The sequence below is a fragment of the Apodemus sylvaticus genome, chromosome 2 (assembly GCF_947179515.1).
Source record: "Apodemus sylvaticus chromosome 2, mApoSyl1.1, whole genome shotgun sequence".
NCBI classification, from domain to species: domain Eukaryota; kingdom Metazoa; phylum Chordata; class Mammalia; order Rodentia; family Muridae; genus Apodemus; species Apodemus sylvaticus.
In genome coordinates this window covers 41,108,623-41,132,847 of record NC_067473.1, presented here as the reverse complement: position 1 = coordinate 41,132,847, position 24,225 = coordinate 41,108,623, and the positions used below count along the sequence as shown (strand labels likewise).

Sequence of the window (24,225 nt, the reverse complement as noted above, 5' to 3'; positions counted from 1 at the left end):
ATGGTAAAAATGACTGTGTTCTGAACAGACAGATGAAATAGCTGAAGTATGCTTTGGAGGAGAAAGGGGGACTGGCCAAGATAGAAATTAAGAAGGTAGACTTACTTCAGAAAATGAAGACATGGATGACATTGAAGCTGGGAGCTGAAGGATAGGAAGGGTTAGCAGAGGCTAACCCAGTCTTAAGATAAGACAGGGAATACCCTACACTTGGAATGGAAGGAACGTAGGTTCTGGAGCACAGGCAGTGAGGACGTGGTACAGGATGAGGCCAGAGGAATGAATGGTCAGTGTCTGGACCATATAAGACTTTGCAGGCCTGGGTAAAGGGGTTCAATTTTTATATGGAATGTAATGAGAAACTATAGGAGAGGTCTATGCTATGTAGTGTGTGTGTGTGTGTGTGTGTGTGTGTGTGTGTGAGAGAGAGAGAGAGAGAGAGAGAACTTGCAAGTTAAACAACAGCATGTCAGTTCCAACTCTACTTTTTCTAAAAGACATAATGTATGAAACCATAGAAAGTGTCCCTATATACAACTTAGGAGGTTCTATCCATATGGCAGTCTCTCTGAAGGACACTCCAATGTGTATAGTGTAGCATTGTATACTGTACTGTGAATGCATCCATGCACAGCAGCTGAGAAGGGAAAGACTGGAAATGAATACAGCAGGCAAGAATGGTAACATCATATAAATATCTAGCAAAAGAAACTATAATACATGCAGACAAGTCATCAAGTTATATCTCTATCATCTATCTATCTATCTATCTATCTATCTATCTATCTATCTATCATCTATCTATAGAAGCTCCTATAGTTATGTACTGAGTATTTCTATATTGAATTAATTGTTTTGTCTTAAAGTTTATTTTCCAGAGCCCTATTCAAAGATCTATAGAGCTCAATCCTATACAAAGTATTATAGACAGCTAGGGAATGCTGTGAGCAGGAGAAATTGTCTTTCCCTGGAGAAGAGCACATCAATTGGTTATTCAATAACCAATGCTCAGCACTGTAAACAAAATATACAAGTAACCTTATGTAGTGCCTCTCCTCCAGTGGTATCTGGGCACTGCCAATATGCCATCTGGGAGGGAAAGGGGAAGACAGAAAAGGTCTTCTTATAGATTCTTAGTGTTTTGGCTCCTCCAGGCAAAGGCCTTTCTGGATGATCTCTATTTAAGTAGTTCTTTGTTCATATTTCTTTATTGGGGATGGGGTTGAACACATACTCTTTATGCAAGGTGTTATTTCAGGAAAGGGCATGGGGATATCCAGGAAGGAAAGGTTATTGGCTGAAAGCTAAGGCTACTGGGAAACCTCATTAGCATGGAGGGGTATTTCAAGTGCTGGGTACATGACTGACTGTTTGTGATCACCTAGTTGGAGGTCATGGTTATGTGCCCCAAAGCAGGTATGAAAACTGGGAGGGAGTTAGCTCTATTCAGCTAGTCTCAAATCTCTGAGATTTCTAGGGTTTGAGCATGTTCCACCTCACCAGTCCCATGCCCATTCTGGTGGCACAGTCCATGTGCCCTACAACATTATAGAAAAAGATTAGCTTGCATTTAGGTATATATATATATATATATATATATATATATATATATACCTATATATGTGTATATATTCATATATATATATATACCTACATATATATAGGTATATATAGGTATATACATATATATAGGTATATATACCTATATATGTAGGTATATATATATATATGAATATATTAATGTATGTTATATGAATATATATTTCTAAATTCATATATATGCTCATCATGTTGAATGAGAGCAAGGAGGGGTTACCTATGGGAGGGTTTGGAGAGAAAAACGTGAAGGGAAAAATGTGGTAAAACATGAAAACCACAAACTATAGCTGTAACCTTCATATGTGGTACAGGCCTTAAATATTGCACATGATATCCTGACTATTGTAATTCCACACACTTTAGTGGCTTGAGATAGAGTCTCACTCTACAGCCTAGGCTGCTCCTGTATTCTAGATCTTTTTGTCTCAGTCTCCTGAGGGCTAGGGCCTGTGCAGCCCATGCAGGACAAAAACCCTCATTTCTAAAGAAGTATGTTCTGAGTAGAACATCTTTACTGTTTGATAGCCAACAGGAAATACATATATCATATTAAGCAACAAAATAAGAAATGTCGTGTGAACTGTTGGTGGCAGCACCTGACCTGGAAGGGAATGCTAAAAGCCTATTCAGCTTAAATATACAGTGAGACTGAGGGTAGTTTTAATGCTGTTCAGGTAATGTTCAGAGGCATTTCTTTGAGAAATTTAGCTGTAAAAGGAAGTAGATAAAATAGTTAATAGATGCAGTGGCTCTCAGCCTTCCTAATGCTGTGACACTTTAATACAGTTTCTCATGTTCTAATAACACACAGCCACAAAATTATTTAAATTGCTATTTTATAACTATAATTTTGCTACTATTGTGAATAATAATGCAAATACTTTTTGGAGCTAGATAGTTTCCAAAGGGGTCACGATGCACAGGTTGAGAATCACTGAGTTAGAAAAAAAAATCTGAGTTCAAGGGAGCTTTTGAAGTGAGAAGAGTATTTGATGAGAACAGTCTAGAAAAAATACAGTGAAATTCAAGGAGTCATGCCATTAAGGAGCAAAGATCTTGAGAACCTAAACTAAACTGTATGGCAAAGCAGATGGTGTCTTGAACTCATTTTATGTTGTGAAAAACACACTCTCTCTCTCTCTCTCTCTCTCTCTCTCTCTCTCTCTCTCTCTCTCCTCCCCCTGCCAATCCCCCTCCCCTCCCCCTCCCTCTCCCTCCTCCTTCCTTCTTCCTCTCCCCCCCTCCTGCTTCCTCCCCCCTCTCTCTTCACTTTTTGAGACAGCTTTCTCTGTACAGGCCTGGCTGTGCTGGCCTTGAACTCAGAGATATACCTGTCTGACTTCTCGAGTGCTGGGGTTTAAGGCATGATGTAGCTCAGTGGTAGAGCACTTGCCTAGTATTAGCAAGGCCCTGGCTTCAGACCGGGTTCTGAAAAAAAAATCAAACAAACAAATAAAAGATCAAGGTAAATGGTAAAAACTTATTTTTAAGCCCTTATGATGAGACTTTGGCTCTACTTACTGAGACCCCTTATTTTTAAACCCTTAAAACGATTCTGATAAATTTATGAGAGTGATTTTACTTTCATATTTAGAAGCAATGTCTTTTATGTGTATTTTATTGAAGCCTGGAATGTTGGCCAGCACTTGTTCTTCTCCTAGACACACCTTGCTTGTTTTCACCTTTTCACCATTGTCAGTTGCTAACTGTGTGGGAATTCGTGCTGTTGATTAGCGAGCGGTTCCAGGTGATCCACGTGTTCATAATCTTGACTTTGTGAGTTACTAGCTGTTGTTTGACTCCTCAGAGTCACAGGTTCCTAATCCCTGTAATTGAAATGATATGACAGAATGCACGTGGAAGGCTGTTGGAAGTAAATGTAAATGAATGCAATTGAAGTGCACAGACGTGGTACACAGGGTTCATCACAATCTTAACTATTGTGACCTAACTTATTACTGTTCACTTGAACTCTGCTTACCTGACAAACTCTTTTTGTGACTACATTCAAAATAGAAAGATCCCGCAAGGCCAAGGGAACAGGGAGTCTTAGGGCTCTGACAGCACACGGTGTCAGACAGCCATGGCATGCTCCTTTTGCTACGTGCTTCTTGTCGTAGTGTTGGGGTTTGGTGACTGTTTATAGGATGAATCCCCAGGTAGGGCAGTCTCTGGGTAGCCTTTACTTCAGACTCTGCTCCACACATTGTCTCCCTTATTGCTCCTGTGAGTATTATGTTCCCTTTCTCAGAGGAACCATAGCACCCTCATTTAAGTCCTCCTTCTTCTTGAGATTCCTATGCTGGGTGAATTGTAAATTGTTTATTTTGAGCTTTTGTACTAACATCCACTTATTAGTGAGTGCATACCATGTGTGTTCTTTTGTGACTGGGTTACCTCGTTCAGGATGACACTTTCTAGTTCCATCCATTTGCCTAAGAATTTCATGAATTCATTGTTTTTGACAGATGAATAGTACTCCATAGTGTAAATATACCACATTTTCTGTATCCATTCCTCTGTTGAGGGACATCTGGTTCTTTCCAGCTTCTGGCTATTATAAATAAGGCAGCTATGAACATAGTGGAGCATGTGTGCTTATTACATGTAGGAGCACTTTCTGGGTATATGCCCAGGAGTGGTATATCTGGGTCCACAGGTAGTACTATGTCTAATTTTCTGAGGAATCGCCAAACTGATTTCCAGAGTGGTTTTACCTGCTTGCAATCCCACCAACAATGGAGAAGTGTTCCCTACATCCTCTCCAGGATCTGCTGTCCCCTGAGTGTTTCATCTTAGCCATTCTGACTAGTATAAAGTTGGAATCTCAGTGTTGGTTTGATTTGCATTTCCCTGATAACTAAGGATGCTGAACATTTCTTTAGGTGCTTTAGAGCCATTTGAGTTTCCTCAGTTGAGAATTCCCTGTTTAGCTCTGTACCCCATTTTTAATAGGGTTATTTGATTCTCTGGAGACTAACTTCCTGAGTTCTTTGTATATGTTGGATATTAGCCCTCTATCGGATGTAGGGTTAGTAAAGATCTTTTCCCAATTTGTTGGTTGCCGTTTTGTCCTGTTGATTATATCCTTTGCCTTACAGAAGCTTTGCAGTTTTATGGGGTCCCATTTGTTGATTCTTGTTCTTAGAGCATAAGCCATCGGTGTTCTGTTCAGAAACTTTCCCCCTGTGCTCATGTGTTAAAGGTTTGTCCCCACTTTCTCCTCTATAAGCTTTATAAAGCAATGCATTATGTATTTTTAATTTTCAGCAAATCTCTTTGCCATTTGTTTTGCATATTTATGATATATAGAAATTTGATACTATATATATTTATTACTTTATGAATTCATTAAGCAAATCTTTCTTTTTGTGGCTTTACCCTTCCTTCATATCAAGGCTGTCTTTCTTCACTTCTTATCTCTTAAAATGTAGACAATCGGAACGATAAAATGTCTGAACTCAGTACTCATGTCAAGGATGCTATGAGTGAGCCATTCAAACTGAGCGCCCTAGTTCCTTGGGTCAATATGTATTTCTATATATGGAAATATATAAATGTGCAATGTGTGAATCTGTTTGTTGTCAATATGAAGCCAGTCTTCCAAACTGTGTATATTTGTAAGCTGTTTGTATACTCAGTGATAGACCTTTTTCACCGGTGTGGCTGAGCCAAGCTACAGTGTGATTTGCTCATATCTAGACAATGAGACATTCACATGACAAGCAAAAGGATAGTTCACTTCTGTCTAAGGATGCTTCACTTGTTCTCCTATAAGTGGAAGTCTCACATCTGCCTGGATGACTGGTGATGATCAGGGCGTGTGCCGTGAAAACAAATAGATGGGTAAATTCATATTCTGTGCGGAACTGCCAGCCAAGCAGCTCCCGTGCTTTCTGAGAAAAGAGAGAAACCTAGGAATGTCCATGCATTTTCTTTAGCTGAGAGAAATCAAAGATTTTTAAACATCACATTGACTTTGGAAGCTGCACTGGTTCTTTTCCTTTGTCAAATAGAGTGGACCTTGAAATATTCAGAAATCTGGTCAACTGTCATGGCGTGGTGCCTTCAAGAGAGGTTTAAATGGCGTTACTATTTCAATTGCTAGGCTGAATAAAACAAGTTTCCCTCCTTCACATGGGTAGAGCTCATTCAATCAGTTGAAGGTCTGAATAGAACAAGAAGTTGACCTTCCCTCAAGTTTGAATCCAGAGGCCCTCCTGTTTGAATCCTTCTAACTGGTACATCAGTTCTTCCTACTGTTTTCACTGGAAAACCAGATCCTAGTTTTTCTGGAGTCTTGAGCTCATAGGCCCCTGAGCTGGATTTTGAGAAATTGTTAGCATCCCAAATATGAAGCCAAATTATTTTTGATAAATCTTTTGTTCTTTATGTTTAGCTTAGTTTCTTTCTTAGTCTCCATCTTTATCATTTCTGTCTCGGTATTGTGGGTTTGTATCTTTATAGCATTTTAATACAGAATTCCAAATATAAATCAAGGTGGTACCAGATGACAATATTAATATCTGTGACATGTGGTTATTGGGACTCAGATTAATAGATAATAAACCATTGTATAAATTACTAAAAATGGCTTTAAATTGGTTATAAATTGTAACTAAACTATTTGAAGTAATCCATGAATAGCAATGACTTTTAGCAGAAATATCCCACTTACATTTTTAAAATTTGAGAAGTTTGCTACCCCCAAGCATAATGCAAACATGGAAATACACATTGAACACCTGCTTACTACATACAGACATAAAAACAGACAGACAGACACACATCACAGAAAACTGCTTAACTGTTAAACGATTTTATTGTGCAGATTTGAAATCTTTATAGGACATGCAGCATAAAAAAGTGTAAAATATATCAGTAAGCATATAAAATTTCAGTAACCTTTTGGATCAGCAATTGACTTGCGTGAGGCTGAGTATCTAGGAAGAACAGACAGGTCTCGGAACACACAGTTTACAGACTGAATCGTAGAACCATTTCCAAAGTGATTCTCCCTACATAAAGATAAAGAATAGCTCTACGTTTAAAAAGGTATACAGTCTAGTACACTTTCAGTTACGCACACAGTTTAAAAAGCCGAACTGTGGCCACGCCAGTGTCTGTTATAAATGCAAACAATCAAAGTAGGTAGCAGGTTGGGAATGTGTTGGCAAAACTGAAGGAGAAAACAGGCCAAGCAGGGTTCCAATAAATGTATGAGAGTGAAAATAAGTGCCTATCTGGAATTTAGAAAACATCCCCGAGGGCAGAGCTGTAATGTGAGCAGGGAATAAAAAGCTTTAGGGTGTCCCAGGCAGGCAGCTTTCTGGAGACTCAGGTACACAGGTGAATTTCCTCAGTTTGGGTTCAGAAAAACTTGAACTTATTCCAGCATGAATGCTACCTCAAGCTTTTGTTACCACCCCTCCCCCACCTTCTCTCTGAACAAAATGATGGTTGAATTAGGCCAACAGCTCCTCGCAGGGGGAGAGCAAGCTTCACAGCATTACAGATGATTGCGAGGGCTATGCATAGAAGGGGCCAGGCTTACAACAGGTTTGGCAGTCTCCTCCTTTTTGACACCCCTCCCTGGAGGCTCACTCATCAGCTGGAAAGGGAGCACAGTGTGGAGCCCCTAAACCATCCCAGTCGGTCAGTAAACCTCTATCCCGGTGAGGGGTTAGCTTAGAGTCGGGAACGTGTGATTATTCTTGAAAAGGAGCAAAACAGAATAGACGTGCTGACCTCGTTCAGTTGCTGACTGGCAGGAAAAGCTGGCTTCTACTTCTGCCAGTCCATGGTTCTCAGCCCCACGTGTTGGCTTCAAATCATTTCATTGGGTTAATGTTGACCAGATTAACATAGAGGAAGATGCTACATAGCCAAGCACAGATATCAACATCAACAGCTTCTGTATCTCAGAGTCAGAAGCAAGTAGAGAGAGCTAACAAGTAGACGGTGCATGTTTTCTTTTTAGGAAAGCTGCCGGCATAATGCAAGTAGATGAGTTAGACTCTATTTGAAAAAAAAAAAAAAAAACCATGGACAATTAGAAGGCACTTAGGTCTTATGCTCGGTATAGCAAATATTCAGGCACACAAAATAGCAGGTTAAAATGTCAGGATGAGTAAGACGTTGTTGGTATCACGAACATGAAGATTACAGTCTCCAAATTGATGGTGATCACTAGATTGCACTGGATTGTTAAGGGTGATGACAACAGCCAACTCCTCAGAGAGCTGGGATATATTGAAAACCTGCCTTCATGCCCCTAAAAACATGGCCATATCCTGAAACTCTTCCCTCGAGTGTGCAGTTGAGGTTGTTGGTAATCTTCGCCCCACCCCCAACCTCCCAGTCCTTCCTATTTTTTCTCAAATCATCTTTCAACAATATGTTTATATTTTAGCCAATTAAACAATGGCCCACATAAAAAGAGAGAGTAGGAATGCATTTAAACATTCCAAACTGTCAAAACTAGATGCAGAAGCTCAGAAGAGACAAGTAGTATATATGAAAATGAAGGGAATGAATTCTTTGTTCTCGACCAAGACAAACCATTCATAAATTGCTGCTGCGATAGCAACTTGGAATTGGCACCAAGAAAATAGTAAGGGGGGGAGGAACCATTCCATCCTTGCAATGTCACTCATATCTCTTTCTGCGTGCTGATGCGAATATTGCTGAATATCTTGCCAATAGCTTCAAAGAGTGGATCACAGAAGGTGTGGACATAGATGGAGTAGACACGGCTGATACACTGAATTTCAATCAGGAAGCTCTTGATGCACGGTACAACCGCCCAGATGTGCAGGAAAGAGAGAATGGCGAAGTAAATGCCCCAGATGAGCGCCATTGGGATGCCGAAGATGGTCGACAGCAGGCGGTAAAACCAATATTTTGTCACAGTGAAGGTGGTGAAGCTGGCCTTCCAGATGCCGTCGAAACTGTGTGTCCCTTCTGGCTCTGCAATCACATCTTCAAAGTCGATCTGAAACAAAGAAGGGGCAGAATGTGAGTGAGGACAGAAGAAAAGCGGGAAATACCCCGTGAGATGTATGCCAGTGTCTACGATGTGTGTGCCAGCCCTGTGCAAGGTGATTAGCAGCCATGAGCAGGGCTGTCTCCTTGGACCTCACTGGGAACATGAATATATGAGTTCACCTCAGATCTGATTATTCTAGGGTGGAGGATTTTAACCTAGATCCCAGGTGTTTTTCCTACTGTGTCATCAGTTGAGGACTACTGCTTTCTGGACAAACAGATGTGCCTTAAAGCAAAACTCAGAAACATGAGTAAGGACACCCAACACTCAGGAAGATGTAAAGACTATGACCCAAGTTTTTACTGCTTTCAAAGACAATCATAATCCAGTATTAAGTACTAGACACATTTAGAATTAGGCAAATCCATTAATTATTTTTGTAACAGGATTAAGAGAAACCTTTCAGGGAGTTAGGTCACTGTGAGTTGAGGCAGGGAGATGACTGTGGGGTGGTGAAGCTTTGGAAATGTATGTGATGGGGAAAGTAAAGATGATGCACGGGGAGGCTGGGAGCCACGCCTCAGGAGGAGTAAGAATGAGACCCAGGAGGGTCACAGGCAGAGGAGGCCACAGTGAGCGCATCAGAGGACAGGTTGAGGCCAGAATGGGTATTGTTTTCCATACAGTGAAGGTCTATGATGATGTTGGAACAGGTGAGAGCAGCTACGGCCACACAGTTTCTTTAGACGAATTTAACAAGGCGTGTGAGTGTGTGTGTGTGTGTGTGTGTGTGTGTGTGTGTGTGTGTATGTGTGGGTGTGAGTGTCTGAGTTATGTGTGTGAGTTCTTTTTGTGTGTGTTTGAGTGTATATGTATGTCAGACATGTGTGAATGTGTGTATGTGTGTTTGTGGTGTGTGTGTGTATGTGTGAAAGGGAGAGAGAGAGAGAGAGAGAGAGAGAGAGAGAGAGAGAGTAAGAGTACAGGAAAAGGAAACCAGCAGGGAGACTGTTGGACAGGCCAAGTGAGGTTAGTACAGTGAAGATGAGAAAGTGCTGATTAAGAACAAGGGAGGAAGAAAGAAAGAAGGAGAAAAATGGTGGAAGGAAAAGAAACAAGAGATCAAAGGGAAAATTCCTGGACATTATGACAAGAACCCTCAGGACCTTGTTACTACAAAGAAAAGAACCAAGGATGACCTTTGAACTCTCAATAGAACTGTTGGGGAGAACGCAGGGAACATTCGAGCAAGGAGAACATTAGAGAGAGAAAAAATAAGTTGGCAGGGTGGAACCTCCCTTTAGAATTTGATAAACTGAGAATATAGTATTTGGTAATGATCAAGACAAATACCAATGGTCCAAGAATCATGGATATTTCAGAAGCCCATTTTAGGAAGCCACTGGGAAGCAAACAACCGAACGTGCAGTCACATGGCACTTACAAGTACTTCTTTGTATTGGTGATCTTGAACAGTAGTTTACTGTCACTTTGCAAAAAAAGAGACATGGCAACTTTCTAAAGGCAGACACACACACACAACAGGGGGATCCTAGTGCAAATTCGATCCTTCTGCAAGGACTCACCTACTCACCTACATAGTTACTTCTTAGGCTTTATATAAACTAAATAAAGCACAAGATTAAAAGCAATTATGATCAGGAAGGCAGAGTAGAGCAGAACTCCTTCCTGGTGGCTGCTTTGGGAGGGGAGCTAGCATAGTTCAAAATCCACAGAAACTGACGTCGACCAGCTGCAGCCCAGCAGAGCTCAGAATCTAGGCTAGAACTTGGGTTCCTCCGTTGTGGCTCAGTGCCAAAGAGCCACCTTGGATTTAGCACACCAAAGTGTCTTTGGAAAAAGTACACGACACTTACCAGTCTTCAAGTTTATTTTCTAGAACATTCTGTTTCTTTCTCTATTACCCAATGTCCTAATAGTATAATATGCAAAATAGTTTTGTTGTAATTTTGTAAATGAAGTTAAATAGATTGATTGCTATTATATTTTTCTTCAGCACATTTAGAACTAGATTGAGGTAAATATTTATGTGTGTGTGTGTGTGTGTGTGTGTGTGTGTGTGTGTACATGTGTGTTTAACAGATTGTAGAATCTGTTAATAGTTCAGAAGCAAGCATGAGGACATGAGTTTGGTCCTCAGAACACACTAAAAAATAAGAATAAACAAACAAGCAAACATGCAAACAAACAACCCAAAGCCCACCAGACATAGGACTCAGCAGGCCAGGCAGACTAGTGTAAGCAGGGAATTCCAGACTAGAGAAAGACTTTATCCTTAATAAAAAACGATGGGTAGGTTTGGAAAAACAATCTCTGGTATATGTCCTCTAACACACACACACACACACACACACACACACACACACACAAACACTTAGAGAAAAGTGGGGGAGGGGACATAGGCAAATCAGACTAATACTTGATTGATGTTTCTGTCCAACTTATCTATAATTGTCTGTGTGAAAGATTATAATAAATTCTTCCCAAAGCAATGAAAATGAGAAATTAAGATTTTTTCTCCAATTCATTTAAAATATACTCTTTTTATTTTTTACTTTTTAAAAAAGTGCCATTATATAAAACATGATACTGAAGAAGTCAAAATTGAAAAAATATCCATAAAATTTAAATCTGGGATCAAAGGATAATGCATGGTGATTTACAAATATCCTGGGCATGCACAACAGTTTGAGTATACAAAACATACAGAGGCCCATTGCTTTCATTACAGGGAAGGCCTATTGCTGATTATCCCAGAAATGACAAGGAGTTGTCCATGTGAACAAGAGATTGGTTTGAAGCTCAAATGTGGTCTAAAAGAAGTTGATGGTTTCTTTAATACTGAAAAACTTTATGAAAGTATTTTTTGAAAATGAACAGAGTATTTCACAATTAAAAGGCCTATTAATAGACTTAAAAGTTTGATACCCTTAATTCTTCTGGTAACTAATAATTTCCCTAGCATGACCTCAGAGTCAGTGGACAAAGTGTGTGTGTCTATATGTGTGTGTGTGTGTGCTCATGTGTATATATTTATATGCAAATATACATATTATACATATGCATAAATATATAATTGGCTCATATTAATGAAGTATATTTAGTTAGAGAAAGTATTTAGGAACATGACATGTGTTTCTATGAAAAATTTCTTGTTAACAATTTCCTTAACTTTAAATCTAAAATATTTTTTCAGTAAGCACATTGGAAATTCTTTTTCTCTTTTTAGGTACTTTTGAAAGTTTCAAGGTAGCTACATTTTCAATGATTGCCCCAAACAGGTAATGAGTATAACATTCAATATCCCAGTGAATTTAGTGAGTTATTTCTGTGACAAGATGATGAGAAGTATATATATATATATATGTGTGTGTGTGTGTGTGTGTGTGTGTGTGTGTGTGGTGTGTGTGTGGTGTGTGTGTGTGTGTGTGTGTGTGTGTGTGTGTATCTGGCATCAGTGGGAGGGGGAGCACTTGGTCCTGTGGAGGTTTGATGACCCAGAGAAGGGGGATAGTAGAGGGATGAGGTGGGAGTTGGTGGGTGCGTGGGGGAGCACCTGCTTAGACACAAAGGGAAGGGGAATGGGGTGGGAGGTTCATGGAGGGGAGACTGGGAAGGGGCTAACATCTGAAATGTAAACAAATAAAATGATTAAGAAGAAAAAAAGATGAATTTACGGTGGTTTAAAAGAATAAAACTGTACAGCCAAATTAGGTGTGGCTGAAGGCAGAAGCAGCTCCTGCTGAGGAAGCATTAAAGCCAGAGGTGACGCTTCATTCTCCCTACCTCATTCTATTGTCCACTACTGCAAAGAAGAGCTCGCTGAGAGTACAAAGCCCCAAGATGTCCCACGTGCCCAATAAGCAACAGCGGTGACAGACTCTTCAGTCGCATGAGCAGGATTTTCAATAGACAAGCAAGTATTGATATGAAGGTATAAAGTACAAAGGCTGTGAATTCAGTGGCTACTGCTGGCTCAAGAGGACTAACCTGTATCTGTCCTCGAGAGCCTCTCAGAGGCTCACTCCTCCTTTTCGAAGATGAGGGTAAAGCTAATAAATTGCTCCAGGTCGTCCAGATGCTTGTGAGCAAAACCGGAATGTGTCACGTTTCCGGTGCACGCTCCCTTGCTTCTGCACTGCTGGGAATCCAAACTCTTCTTACAAAAGTCCTGGTGCTTAATCTTTGCTGAGCTATGTGGGTGCCCAGAAGCACTCACACTGCCGTTGTTAAAGGCACAGCTCTTGCTAATACTACCACTTCAAGTCAGGACATCTGGGAAGGAGGATATTTTGAGTTTTGTGTACTGATTATTTTTATACTACTCTGAACACTATGTGCTCACAATCCTGGGAATTCAGCCAGGGACTGTCAAGCTAAATGGTAGATATGGAAACTGAGGCAGACAATCTCATGGTTACAAATGAATCAGAAAAGAAGCTAAAGTTAGAATGCTAATTTCACAGCTCCCAAGTACATGAGTAACCCAAGGCCCCACAATGTTTCCATTTTTTGGGGGTACCTGTTCTATCTCTAAGTACTCACACGTGTTCCTTGCCTTCTAAGACTTTGGCTTGGCAGTATGTCTGCATATGTTTTAGAGAGATATCTTCTTCATACTATGACTGTGACATTGTTTATACTTCAGTTGGGGTGAATAGAACCGGAATGGATACTTTTTAAATGATTGGTGTGTGTGTGTGTGTGTGTTGCTGGGGTCTAAACTCTGTTGCTCATGGCTCCACACACATGTATTTTTAACCACTAAGCCATCTCTTCAACCCTAAGGAAAACTTCAAAAAATATCTTTAGTGTATATGCTGACTTTCAGAGTATTCAAAGTGCACTGAACTCAACATCATTCTGCTAAGTGAATAGTCACATAGTTAATAGATTCAGAGAAATGTAAAGCAAATGATCCTTGAAGGACTGGAGTCCAGTATAAAGTACAGGAATCAATGACCATTGTGGTGAGACCAAATCTATCATCTCATCAAACCGTAGGCGCATGATAGGAACTCAGGCGTGGGGACCGCCCTGGTCTCTGCCACCACTGCCTACCATCACCACACACTCCCAGTCACTCTGGTGGCTGTGCTCTGAGGCCAACAAGAATGACATGTGGTCCTTTGAGTTTAAACATCTTGATCTCCAGAGGCCCTGCAGGTCCATTTGTCAGACAATCGATGGTGCTCCTTTCTGCCAGTCCCCTGGCTCTCAGTGTTTGCACAGACCATCAGACTGATCAACCTTCCATCAAAATGCCCACCCTTGAGACCCCTTTCCCTGGAGGCTTATCCTACTTACCTCTCTCCACTGTAACTGTACCATGGTAGGCATGGAATATTTCCCTGTTATTCACTAGATGACCACGCACCTAGCAGAACTATGTTCAGTTCAGTGTTTCTGGCCTTATCTAGAGCAAGACTTCATATGCTTGCTCAGATTTAGACTGGCATAGGAATTAGATGTTTGCTTTCTTAAAAGAAAAAACAACAAACCCAAATACTGTAGGCACCCCATGGCTTTTAAAATGAGATGCCTCAGATGAAGCTAAGATATTCCACCAAAGAACTGATTTTTCTGTTCTGTAACTGAAGGAACATAGTTGCCATTTTGGTAATGTCCACTATGCAGACCTACAGATCAAAGTCACAGATACACTTCAGTAATATTTCTGTGTCTCAATGGATGCTTTCTCGGGAGTCAACAGTTTATATTACTAGATTTTTTTATAAATGATGCTAAAATACCTTTGCATAGCATTGGCTGTTTCTGAAACATAACAAAATGTAGCCAAGGATGTCAAGAAAAACAGTTTGTCTTGCTATGTTTTGATAATGCTTGGTTAATGCAATAAATCTCAGAAGACCCTATCCTGTTAAATGTTATCATAAGGTAATATTTTATATTATTTTACATTACTATTTTAAATAGTTTGCATTTACATAGGAATAAAAGAAACAGCCATTTTTTTTGCTTTTCGTTACTTCTTTTCCTTTTTTTTTATTCGATATAATTTATTTACATTTCAAATGATTTCCCCTTTTCTAGCCCCCCCCTCCCCGAAAGTCCCATAAGCCCCCTTCTCTTCCCCTGTCCTCCCTCCCACCTCTTCCCAGTTCCCCGTTCTGGTTTTGCCAAATACTGTTTCACTGAGTCTTTCCAGAACCAGGGACCACTCCTGCTTTCTTCTTGTATCTCATTTAATGTGTGGATTATGTTTTGGGTATTCCAGTTTTCTAGGTTAATAACCACTTATTAGTGAGTGCATACCATGATTCACCTTTTGAGTCTGGGTTACCTCACTTAGTATGATGTTCTCTAGCTCCATCCATTTGCCTAAGAATTTCATGAATTCATTGTTTCTAATGGCTGAATAGTACTCCATTGTGTAGATATACCACATTTTTTGCATCCACTCTTCTGTTGAGGGATACCTGGGTTCTTTCCAGGATCTGGCAATTATAAATAGGTCTGCTATGAACATAGTAGAGCATGTATCCTTATTACATGGTGGGGAATCCTCTGGGTATATGCCAGGAGTGGTATAGCAGGATCTTCTGGAAGTGAGGTGCCCAGTTTTCGGAGGAACCGCCAGACTGCTTTCCAGAGTGGTTGTACCAATTTGCAACCCCACCAGCAGTGGAGGAGTGTTCCTCTTTCTCCGCACCCTCTCCAACACCTGCTGTCTCCTGAATTTTTAATCTTAGCCATTCTGACTGGTGTAAGATGAAATCTTAGGGTTGTTTTGATTTGCATTTCCCTAATGACTAATGATGTTGAGCATTTTTTAAGATGCTTCTCCGCCATCCGAAGTTCTTCAGGTGAGAATTCTTTGTTTAACTCTGTACCCCATTTTTTAATAGGGTTGTTCGGTTTTCTGGAGTCTAACTTCTTGAGTTCTTTATATATATTGGATATTAGCCCTCTATCTGATGTCGGATTGGTGAAGATCTTTTCCCAATTTGTTGGTTGCCGATCTGTCCTCTTGATGGTGTCCTTTGCCTTACAGAAACTCTGTAACCTTATGAGGTCCCATTTGTCAATTCTTGCTCTTAGAGCATACGCTATTGGTGTTCTGTTCAGAAACCTTCTCCCTGTACCGATGTCCTCAAGGGTCTTCCCCAGAGAAACAGCCATTTTTTTCTCTAAATGTGGACTACTTTTTTTCTAAATAAGAAACAGTCAAGACAAATTTAAGTACCTTTGTGGTTTTGTATACAACAATGTTTTCACATTTGGTTTCAGTGGAGAAAATATAGCTTTATACTATTAGTAAAAACTCTGTATTAAAATATATGAAGTATATATTAGTACAATATGAGCATAATTAAATATATGTGTAGGACATAATATTAACCAAGCAGCTACCAAGATGTTTACTGAAGACCCATCTGCTGTCTGTCTAACTCAGTTACACTGCTGTCCCAAAAGAATCCTAACAACTTAGGTAATTTAAACTCTCTCCTGATCTCAGAATTATGTCATGGTTAGTTTATACCTGGTATATCACATTAGTATTATTGGTAGGTGGTTTGTTGAGAATACACACGTGACTCAGTTCTGACCAATTAGGTTTAAGTTAGTCTGCTGAGCAGAAATTTAAAGAGAGCTTTTCTTTTAAAGAGTATTTATTTACTTTTTCTTTATTTATTCGTGTGTGTATTTGTGCATGCATATGTGTGCACACGTGTGTGTGCATGCTAGTATGTGTACGGATGCTGGCGGAATCTAGGATAAGACATCAGATTCTCTGAAGCTGAACTTACAGTTTCAAGCCACCAATGTGGGTGTCAGAAGTCTAACTCTGGTCCTCTGTGAGAACAGTGACCATTCTCATGTTCTGGGCCATCATTCTAGGCCCTCGGAAAGGTTTATATTCCTTATGATACAGGTGCTAATTGGGAGACACCTTTCACCCTGCTTAAAATAGTGTATGCTGATTACATAATCTGATGTCATCTCACGATCATGAGGTGACATGAATGAGTGGAAGGAGAGAAAAGATGCTCCTTTTGCCACTGACCGGACATGGAAGTCATGCCAGAGATACTGACCACTTAGCTTCTCCCTTGCAATGTGTACACACCATCCGTGCAAACCATCACTCTAGGTTTCATTCCTAGGACACACTTCTCTGTTGCTAGGCATATAGTACATGTACATTTAGAAACATGGTCCTCATCTGGTTTCATTTCCTTCCCACACTGTTAGAAATTCCCACAGATTGTAGCCAAGCTTCCTTCAGGAGACGTTTACTTTACATTAATATCAGAATGATAAATTAGCTATGAATGAAGCAGCACAGTCAGTTTTTCATTTATAGAAATGAAGTTAAAATATAACAACATCTAAAATGGGTCTCAAAGATTTCTTTCCAGATGTTCTTGCAATGCCCTCTGCTTGAGTTGGTGGCTAGAAGTGATTGTCCTTCAAATGTGTTGGGGGTCTCTGAAGAGTTTACAAAGCACTGTAACGCCTTGCCTTGTGCGCCATTCTTGCTCTCTGGTTTGCTCTGTTGGAAGTTAGCTGCCGTGATTGGGATACCTTCAAAGGTATGGCATGGGTAAGACCTGGAGGAGGGCCCTGGCTATCAACTCTTGAGACACTGGAAGCCTCAGTCCAGCAGCTTAAAGGGAAATGGTGAGTCACCAACCGTGTTGATGAGTCTGGATGTGGCACCTCCGCCATCTTGGCTTTGGGAGGTCTAGTACTCACAGCTGGACTGCACCTCAGGAGAGACCCTAAGCAGCCACACAGCTAAGTCACACCACATAAAAGTATAAAATGATGGATGCTTGTTGCTATATGTTACTAAATTTGAAGATAACTGGATACAAAGGGATGAAGCCAACGAACAATGAAGTGAATCCTAAAACAAGCCTCTTTCACGTTATCATTTTCTACTTTTAATATCTCTTTTGTATTAGACAGCTCAACTTTCATACCAGTATGAAAACATTTAGAGAGAATGTATACCTAATTTCTTGAAATTTTTGCTGGGGCTAAAATCCATGAGTGTATGAGAAGTAAATATATCAATTTAAACTTTCTATAATTTACACAACCTTAGAAAAATAATTAGACTGTCTTCAGTGTTTGTGTAACAGTATCCACCTCTATGCTTCACAGGGCTTGAAATTATAACCAGATCTGATCATTGGTCTTAATTGTTACCTTAATAGGATTTAGAGTTAGTCTAGGGTTTACAGCCTAACCCACACCCTAGGCAGAGAGGATGAACTAGCTCAAGCTGGATGGTACCTTCCAAGGTGACTGAGGCATGAATAGATCTGAAGGAAAAGCAATATTGTCAGCTAGAGTTTGCTCCTTCCTGAGTGCGCCCAAATTCTGTTTTATTGGCCTTCCAATGTGGACAGGATACTAGCAGCACTCTGGAAATCTTTATGCTATTTTAGCACCTGTTTGGGACAATGGAGGCATCCAGTTTTCTGAACTGAGAAGCTACTGGATTCTCACTGTTGTTAGAAAAATCAGCTCCTCCATTGTAAGCCAGTCTAAGGACTCTTCGCTTACATACATTCTGTGGGCTCTGTTTTTTTTCTGGAGAATCCTGCCTAAACATCAGATATGCAGAAAATCACCCAGACAAACAAATCTAGGCCTTTAAATCTAATACTCCAAAATGCACTACTTTATGGTTTTTAATTTTCAGAAGTTCTCAACATGAGTAACATGACAAGAGGATCTTCAAAGGAAAAAATATGTTAGAATGCACATTCTAGTTAGTAGTCTGATTAGACTTTCTGGAGTGGGGCCTGGGTCTGTATTTTTCTTACTTCAGACAGGATGTGCTTATGTAGCTCAGGCTAGTTTTGAACTGAAAGTCCTCCTGCCTTAGCCTTTTGAGTGCTAAGCCTGTCTGTCTGTTCATATGTCAGCATATGCACGAGTGCAGGTGCCTTCAGAGTTGGCATGGGGACAGTATGCCTGGGATTAGAGTTATAAGTGGTTGTGCACCATCTGGCAAGGATGCTGGGTACTGAACTTTTATCCTTGGAAAGAGCTTTACCTTGTCTTAACCACTGAGCTATTTTTTCAAGCCCCTAGGGCTTTCACTTTAAACAAGACTTTTTTCACCTCTTCAGTGCGCATGCAATGGATCCTCACAGTTAACCACAGCCCTATGGTATCGATGTTGTATTCTCTGGGCCTTGTGGTCCTGGCTTCCTCCATCTTGCTTCTGTGAGTTCCTCTTATGCTGGATGGCACTGGGATGCTAATGAATAAATGAATGGAAACACTCTCAGAAAAGTCTTGCCTAATTTTAACCTATAGATGTGGACTATTGGTCAAAATTAAATGCCTCTGATCTTTATGAAAAACCAGTCAGTAGAAATCGTGGTATATCTCCATCACTCTATAGCCAATAAAAACCAATGTTCAGTTTCATTTAAATTAAATACATATTTTTAAAATTCTATTGTGTGTACCAAATCTAGTCACACACAGAGAGCATGTATTCCAACTTCCAACTCTGCTCTCTGTTCCCACACAAATTTCCAGCATGCTAAGAGGCCTTTGAAGCCAATGGAATAATGTTGTGTCTGAGCATGTGGGTATGGAGGAGGATGAGAAAGAACACAGTTAAATGCTACCAGAACACAGGGACTTGGCCATAATTCCCATGTGTTTTCTCAGAAGCAGATTTTACTGGGCAAAACTGGCACCACTGGGCAAGAGGCTGCGGTGCTCTTGCAGCCAGTGCTGAAGACAGAGGGTCTGGATTATGTTATAAATGCCCACGATCATGTGAGCTCCTCGGTGACCCGCCCATGCTTTAGAGGAATGTAAATCTGGGATAGGAACATTGCTTCGTGTTCTTGGCTTGGAGGCCTGCTCCTTTTCAGTGGAGGATGTGAAGAAACTTTGTCTTTCAGAGGTTCCCAGGACTGTGCCTTGGCGAGCAGGGGAAAGGGATGTATCCACACGCAGTTTCAGCACAAGATGATGAGTGTGAACAAGCGAAGTGTTTTGGAGTGTAGGCTACAGGGCAGAAGAAGGTCTGCAGTGAGAAACCTGGATTTAGCCTGGCCACCATCTCCTCTCCTCGTGGTTCATCTTGACTTCGGGCAACCTCATTCTTTCCTGGCCAGAACTTCCTCGCTGGCTAGGGGAAGGGGGTTCATCTGTCATTTCTTTCTGTTCTCCCTGTCTCCCTCTCCACCCCCCCATCTCCTAACATTTTATTTCACCCTTATTCCTGAGGGACAGTTTCTCAAACACTAATAAAAGGTTTCAGAATTTCTAAAAGATACTGTTAAAGTAAAGATTTCTGGGTCTTGAATCACAATTAATAGTCTGTGCGGGGATCGGGATGGGGGGAGTATCTAGGTAGCTTTCTCTAGCCTGAATTTGATGCAGGAGGTCTAGGGAAGAGAAAAAGGAAGCTGTTAGTAGAGAGGATCTCAAAACTTCAATATGCAGATCTGAATGAATGCAACAGTATACCGTGTATTGTTTTTGAAATGCTATACATTGTCCTGATCAATGACATGGAGGCTGCATTTGCCTTCTTGGTGGCAGTATTGCGTCACTTAAACTGCTAACCTGCTCCTGCCTTGTTTCTTCCTTTGACTAAGCAGGTACGATGGTGTCACCTCCACAGGGGTGTGCAGAGTACTTAATAGTTAATGTATTGAAGACTGCATGAGGAGCACTGGCCCTCCTGTATGAGGAGCACTGGCCCTCCTGTATGAGGAGGACTGGCTCTCCTGTATGAGGAGCACTGGCTCTCCTGTATGAGGAGCACTGGTCCTCCTGTATGAGGCGCACTGGCTCTCCTATATGAGGAGCACTGGCCCTCCTGTATGAGGAGCACTGGTCCTCCTGTATGAGGAGCACTGGCCCTCCTGTATGAGGAGCACTGGCCCTCCTGTATGAGGAGCACTGGCCCTCCTGTATGAGGAGCACTGGTACTCCTGTATGAGGCGCACTGGCTCTCCTGTATGAGGAGCACTGGTACTCCTGTATGAGGCGCACTGGCTCTCCTGTATGAGGAGCACTGGCCCTCCTGTATGAGGCGCACTGGCCCTCCTGTATGAGGAGCACTGGTACTCCTGTATGAGGAGCACTGGTACTCCTGTATGAGGAGCACTGGTCCAGTTGTCTTGGTCATGAAGGAGTAAGATATATTCTGAGGTTTGTGTCACATTTCAGCATTGTAGACTGCATGTCCCAGGTTTGAGAACACAGGTGCTTATGTTTTGCCATTCATTGAATTGTGCCCCCAATTTAGCTTTAATTTATAAGCTAAATTAAAACCCCAATTTCCAGTAAACACAGGGAGAAGGGAAGTGATGAAGAAGGCAGGGAAGGAGGTTACACAGCTGCCATCTAAAGATGGCCAAGAACATTCAGCAATCCATAAGAAACATGGAAAAGACAAAGATCAACAGGAGGTCTCACAGGGAGCATAACCATCCTGCTATCACGTTGATTTTGGACTCCTCACCTTCAGTCCAGGAGACAATGGATATCTATGGCTTTAAAGACACCCAGCTTGTAATGGTTTGATGGAGGGGAGACTCCTAGGAAATGCATCTACATCTCCCTTGAAGTTTCAAAACTTATTTTCAGTATCAGGGTTTGGCGATTCCCATTTCCACACTTCTTCACATAGGTTTCCCCACTCATTCCTTAGGCGATCCCAGTTGGCAAACTAGAACCACACTGTGTCATTGAGGCTAGTTGGCTAGGAGTCTTCTCAAGTAACCCATATATCTCAGTTTCCTTATCACAAAGCGTCTAGCCTCAGTACAAAGCAGGCTGAGCACCTCTTGACGCCTTCTATCCCCCCCCTCACAGACTTCTGGTGTCCATTTGGTGCCACTTGTTGATGCCGAGTGTCATCAAACCGGTGACAGAGAACAGACAGCTGTGTAAAAATAGACCAAGAAAGGGCCAGAGATAGGAAACTGGAGAGTGTGTGTTAGTAAACTTGGGCAGAGAAGAATGATTGTTTAGGAGTACTTGTGTTTGCCATGCAAGGGGGGGGGGGATAACTGAAGCTTTCACGGTGAATGCTGTCCCCAGTAGAGAAGGCTTGCCTCATTAATTGTGTGGAGATCTTATTTTGTGCAAACACCCAATTGGAAGGCTCATCCGGAGGTCTGGCTAGCTCACTGAATTCTGTGTTTATACATTGGTGTTTATTATTCTTTAAGCTTTTGGGCATTCCATGGGACAGATATGAATGATTGCCATACATTTTATAATGGACTTTTTATATTTTATCAACAAGAAACAAACAGAAATCTCTTTGCTGTTTTTAGGCTACTCCTTTAGTGATTAAATGTGTTTGAGTCACAGCCTTTTATACAGAGGCAGATGCTCACAGTCAACCATTGGACTGAGCATGGGGCCCTCAATGGAGGAGTTAGAGAAAAGACTGAAGAAGCTAAACAACCCCACAGGAAGAACAACAATATCAACCATCCAGATACTCTCAGAGCTCCCAGGGACTAAACCACCAACCATAGAGTACTCATGGAGGGACCCATGGCTCCAGCTGCATATGTAGCAGAGGATGGCATTGTCTTGCATCATTAGGAGGAGAAGCCCTTGGTCCTGTGAAGGCTCCATTCCCCAGTATAGGGAAATGCCAGGGCAGTGAGGTGGGAGTGAGTGTGTGGGAGGGGGAGCATCCTCATAGAAGCAGGGGAAGGGGAGATGAGATGAGGGGCTCCTGAGGGGAAATCAGGAAAGGGAATCACATTTGAAATGTAAATGCATAGAATATCCAATAAAAAGGAGTATGAACTCCTTTTTCTGTCCTTCCTCATGTCAGATGTTGCTTCCTGCAATTCAGCAGTCATGGGAGCATTAGGAACAGCATTCATTTTACCTCACTGCAGGAATATTTTTCCCTCCAGTACTTTTAGTCTGTTTATTAAACAAACAGAAAATGAATGAAATAAATCTCCGCAGGCCTGAACACTACTTGGCAAACAGGGGAAAGGATACATACTAGTGTCCTTGCAAGTAGAATCACAGCCCATTGTACAGAACTAACACTTTACGTAAGAGCTTCTGACCTTTACAATGGGGTTTTCCACGTGGACATAATTGGCAGATTGGTATTTAGGTCTAGATGAGCCATTCTTGTTGGAGGTGCACCGTGGGATGATTATCAGTATCTCTAAAGTCTACTCTCTAGATGCCAGTAACATTCTCCAAATTGTGACACATAACACTGTCTCTAGACATTGCCAGATGTCCTCTTGGAAGGGAAGCAAAGTTGCACCTGGTTGATAATCACGCCCTAGAAAGTCATAATATGCTGTGACAAGGTGGTTCTTGACTTGAGGAGTCTCTGTAGCCTGGAATGCCCTCCGTTTATTGCAGGGATGTTTGTTTTGCTCTGCTATGACCTTTTAGGGCCATTTATTTATCCATCTAACATTTGGGAAGCAGTTACTTTTGGAGAATGGAATATGTGAAATGAGGAAAGGAAGTCAGGGCAGGGTCAAAGGGCAGGCTCTGTGTCTTTGAAAGGGGACAGTGTACATAAAATAGACGTGTGCTTTTGCTTTGCAGGGTCACTTAGGAATCACCGCAAGGGAGAGCTGTGTCCTCCTGGGACGAACTCATTTACTTTTCGGTAAGAGAGGAAGGCATTCTGCCTCCTGATTCCAGATCACAAGCTTCTACAGCCTTGAGGAATGAAGGATAATGTCTACCAGGCCCAGGCCCATTTCTGCCACAGAGCCTTTCACTGGCTGAGGAATGCTTGGCTTCTTTCTCCCATCACTCTCAGCCAGCTGCTACTTCTCTATGCCTCATCCTGCCTCTAAGGTTTCATCCTAGCCTCACACTGGTTTCTTACTTGAACCTTCCCTTCCACCTAGGTCATCACTCTTTACTTAATGTGTTTGTGTGTGTGTGTGTGTGTGTGTGTGTGTTCATGTGGTTATGGTTTCTGCTAGCAGACTCTATGTTTCTAATATGTGGCAGATCATAAATCATTATTTATTAAATATATGAATGAATTGGTGAGATCATCTATCTTAGCTACTCTTCTATTGCTGCGAAGGAGCACCATGACCAAGGAAACCAACAAAACAAAGCAGGTGATTGGAGACTTGCCTTTGGTTTCAGAGGTTAGTCTGTGACCATCATGGGGCTAGAGAGAGCAGGGTATCAGGCAACCATAGTTCAGGGGCATCAGCTGAACTTGTAATCAGATACAAGGAAGAAGCCACACAGAGAAAGCCAGAGCCAGAGCCACAGCCACAGCCATAGCCATAGCCAGAACCAGAGCCACAGCCAGAGCCACAGCCAGAGCCAAAGCCACAGCCACAGCCACAGCCAGAGCCACAGCCACAGCCAGAGCCACAGCAATAGCAATAGCAATAGCCATAGCCATAGCCATAGCCACAGCCAGAGCCATAGCAATAGCCATAGTTATAGCCATAGCATAGTCATAGTCATAGCCACAGCCAGAGCCACAGCCAGAGCCATAGCAATAGCCATAGCAATAACCATAGTCATAGCCAGAGCCATAGTCATAGCCAGAGCCATAGCCAGAGCCAGAGCCAGAGCCAGAGCCAGAGTCATAGTCATAGCCAGAACCATAGTCATAGCCAGAGCCA

General features: G+C 41.6%; 1 protein-coding gene across 1 annotated transcript in view; it reads right to left on the bottom strand.

Annotated features, from left to right (window-relative positions):
* Positions 1–6,402: 6,402 nt before the first annotated feature.
* The window catches only part of Cav1 (caveolin 1), a 34,870-nt gene continuing 17,047 nt past the window's right edge, over positions 6,403–24,225 (bottom strand). Inside the window, exon 3 of the mRNA XM_052173262.1 lies at positions 6,403–8,593. Coding sequence (XP_052029222.1) covers positions 8,252–8,593 — 342 coding nt within the window. The 3' untranslated portion in view covers positions 6,403–8,251. The remainder of the gene's footprint in view (positions 8,594–24,225) is intronic.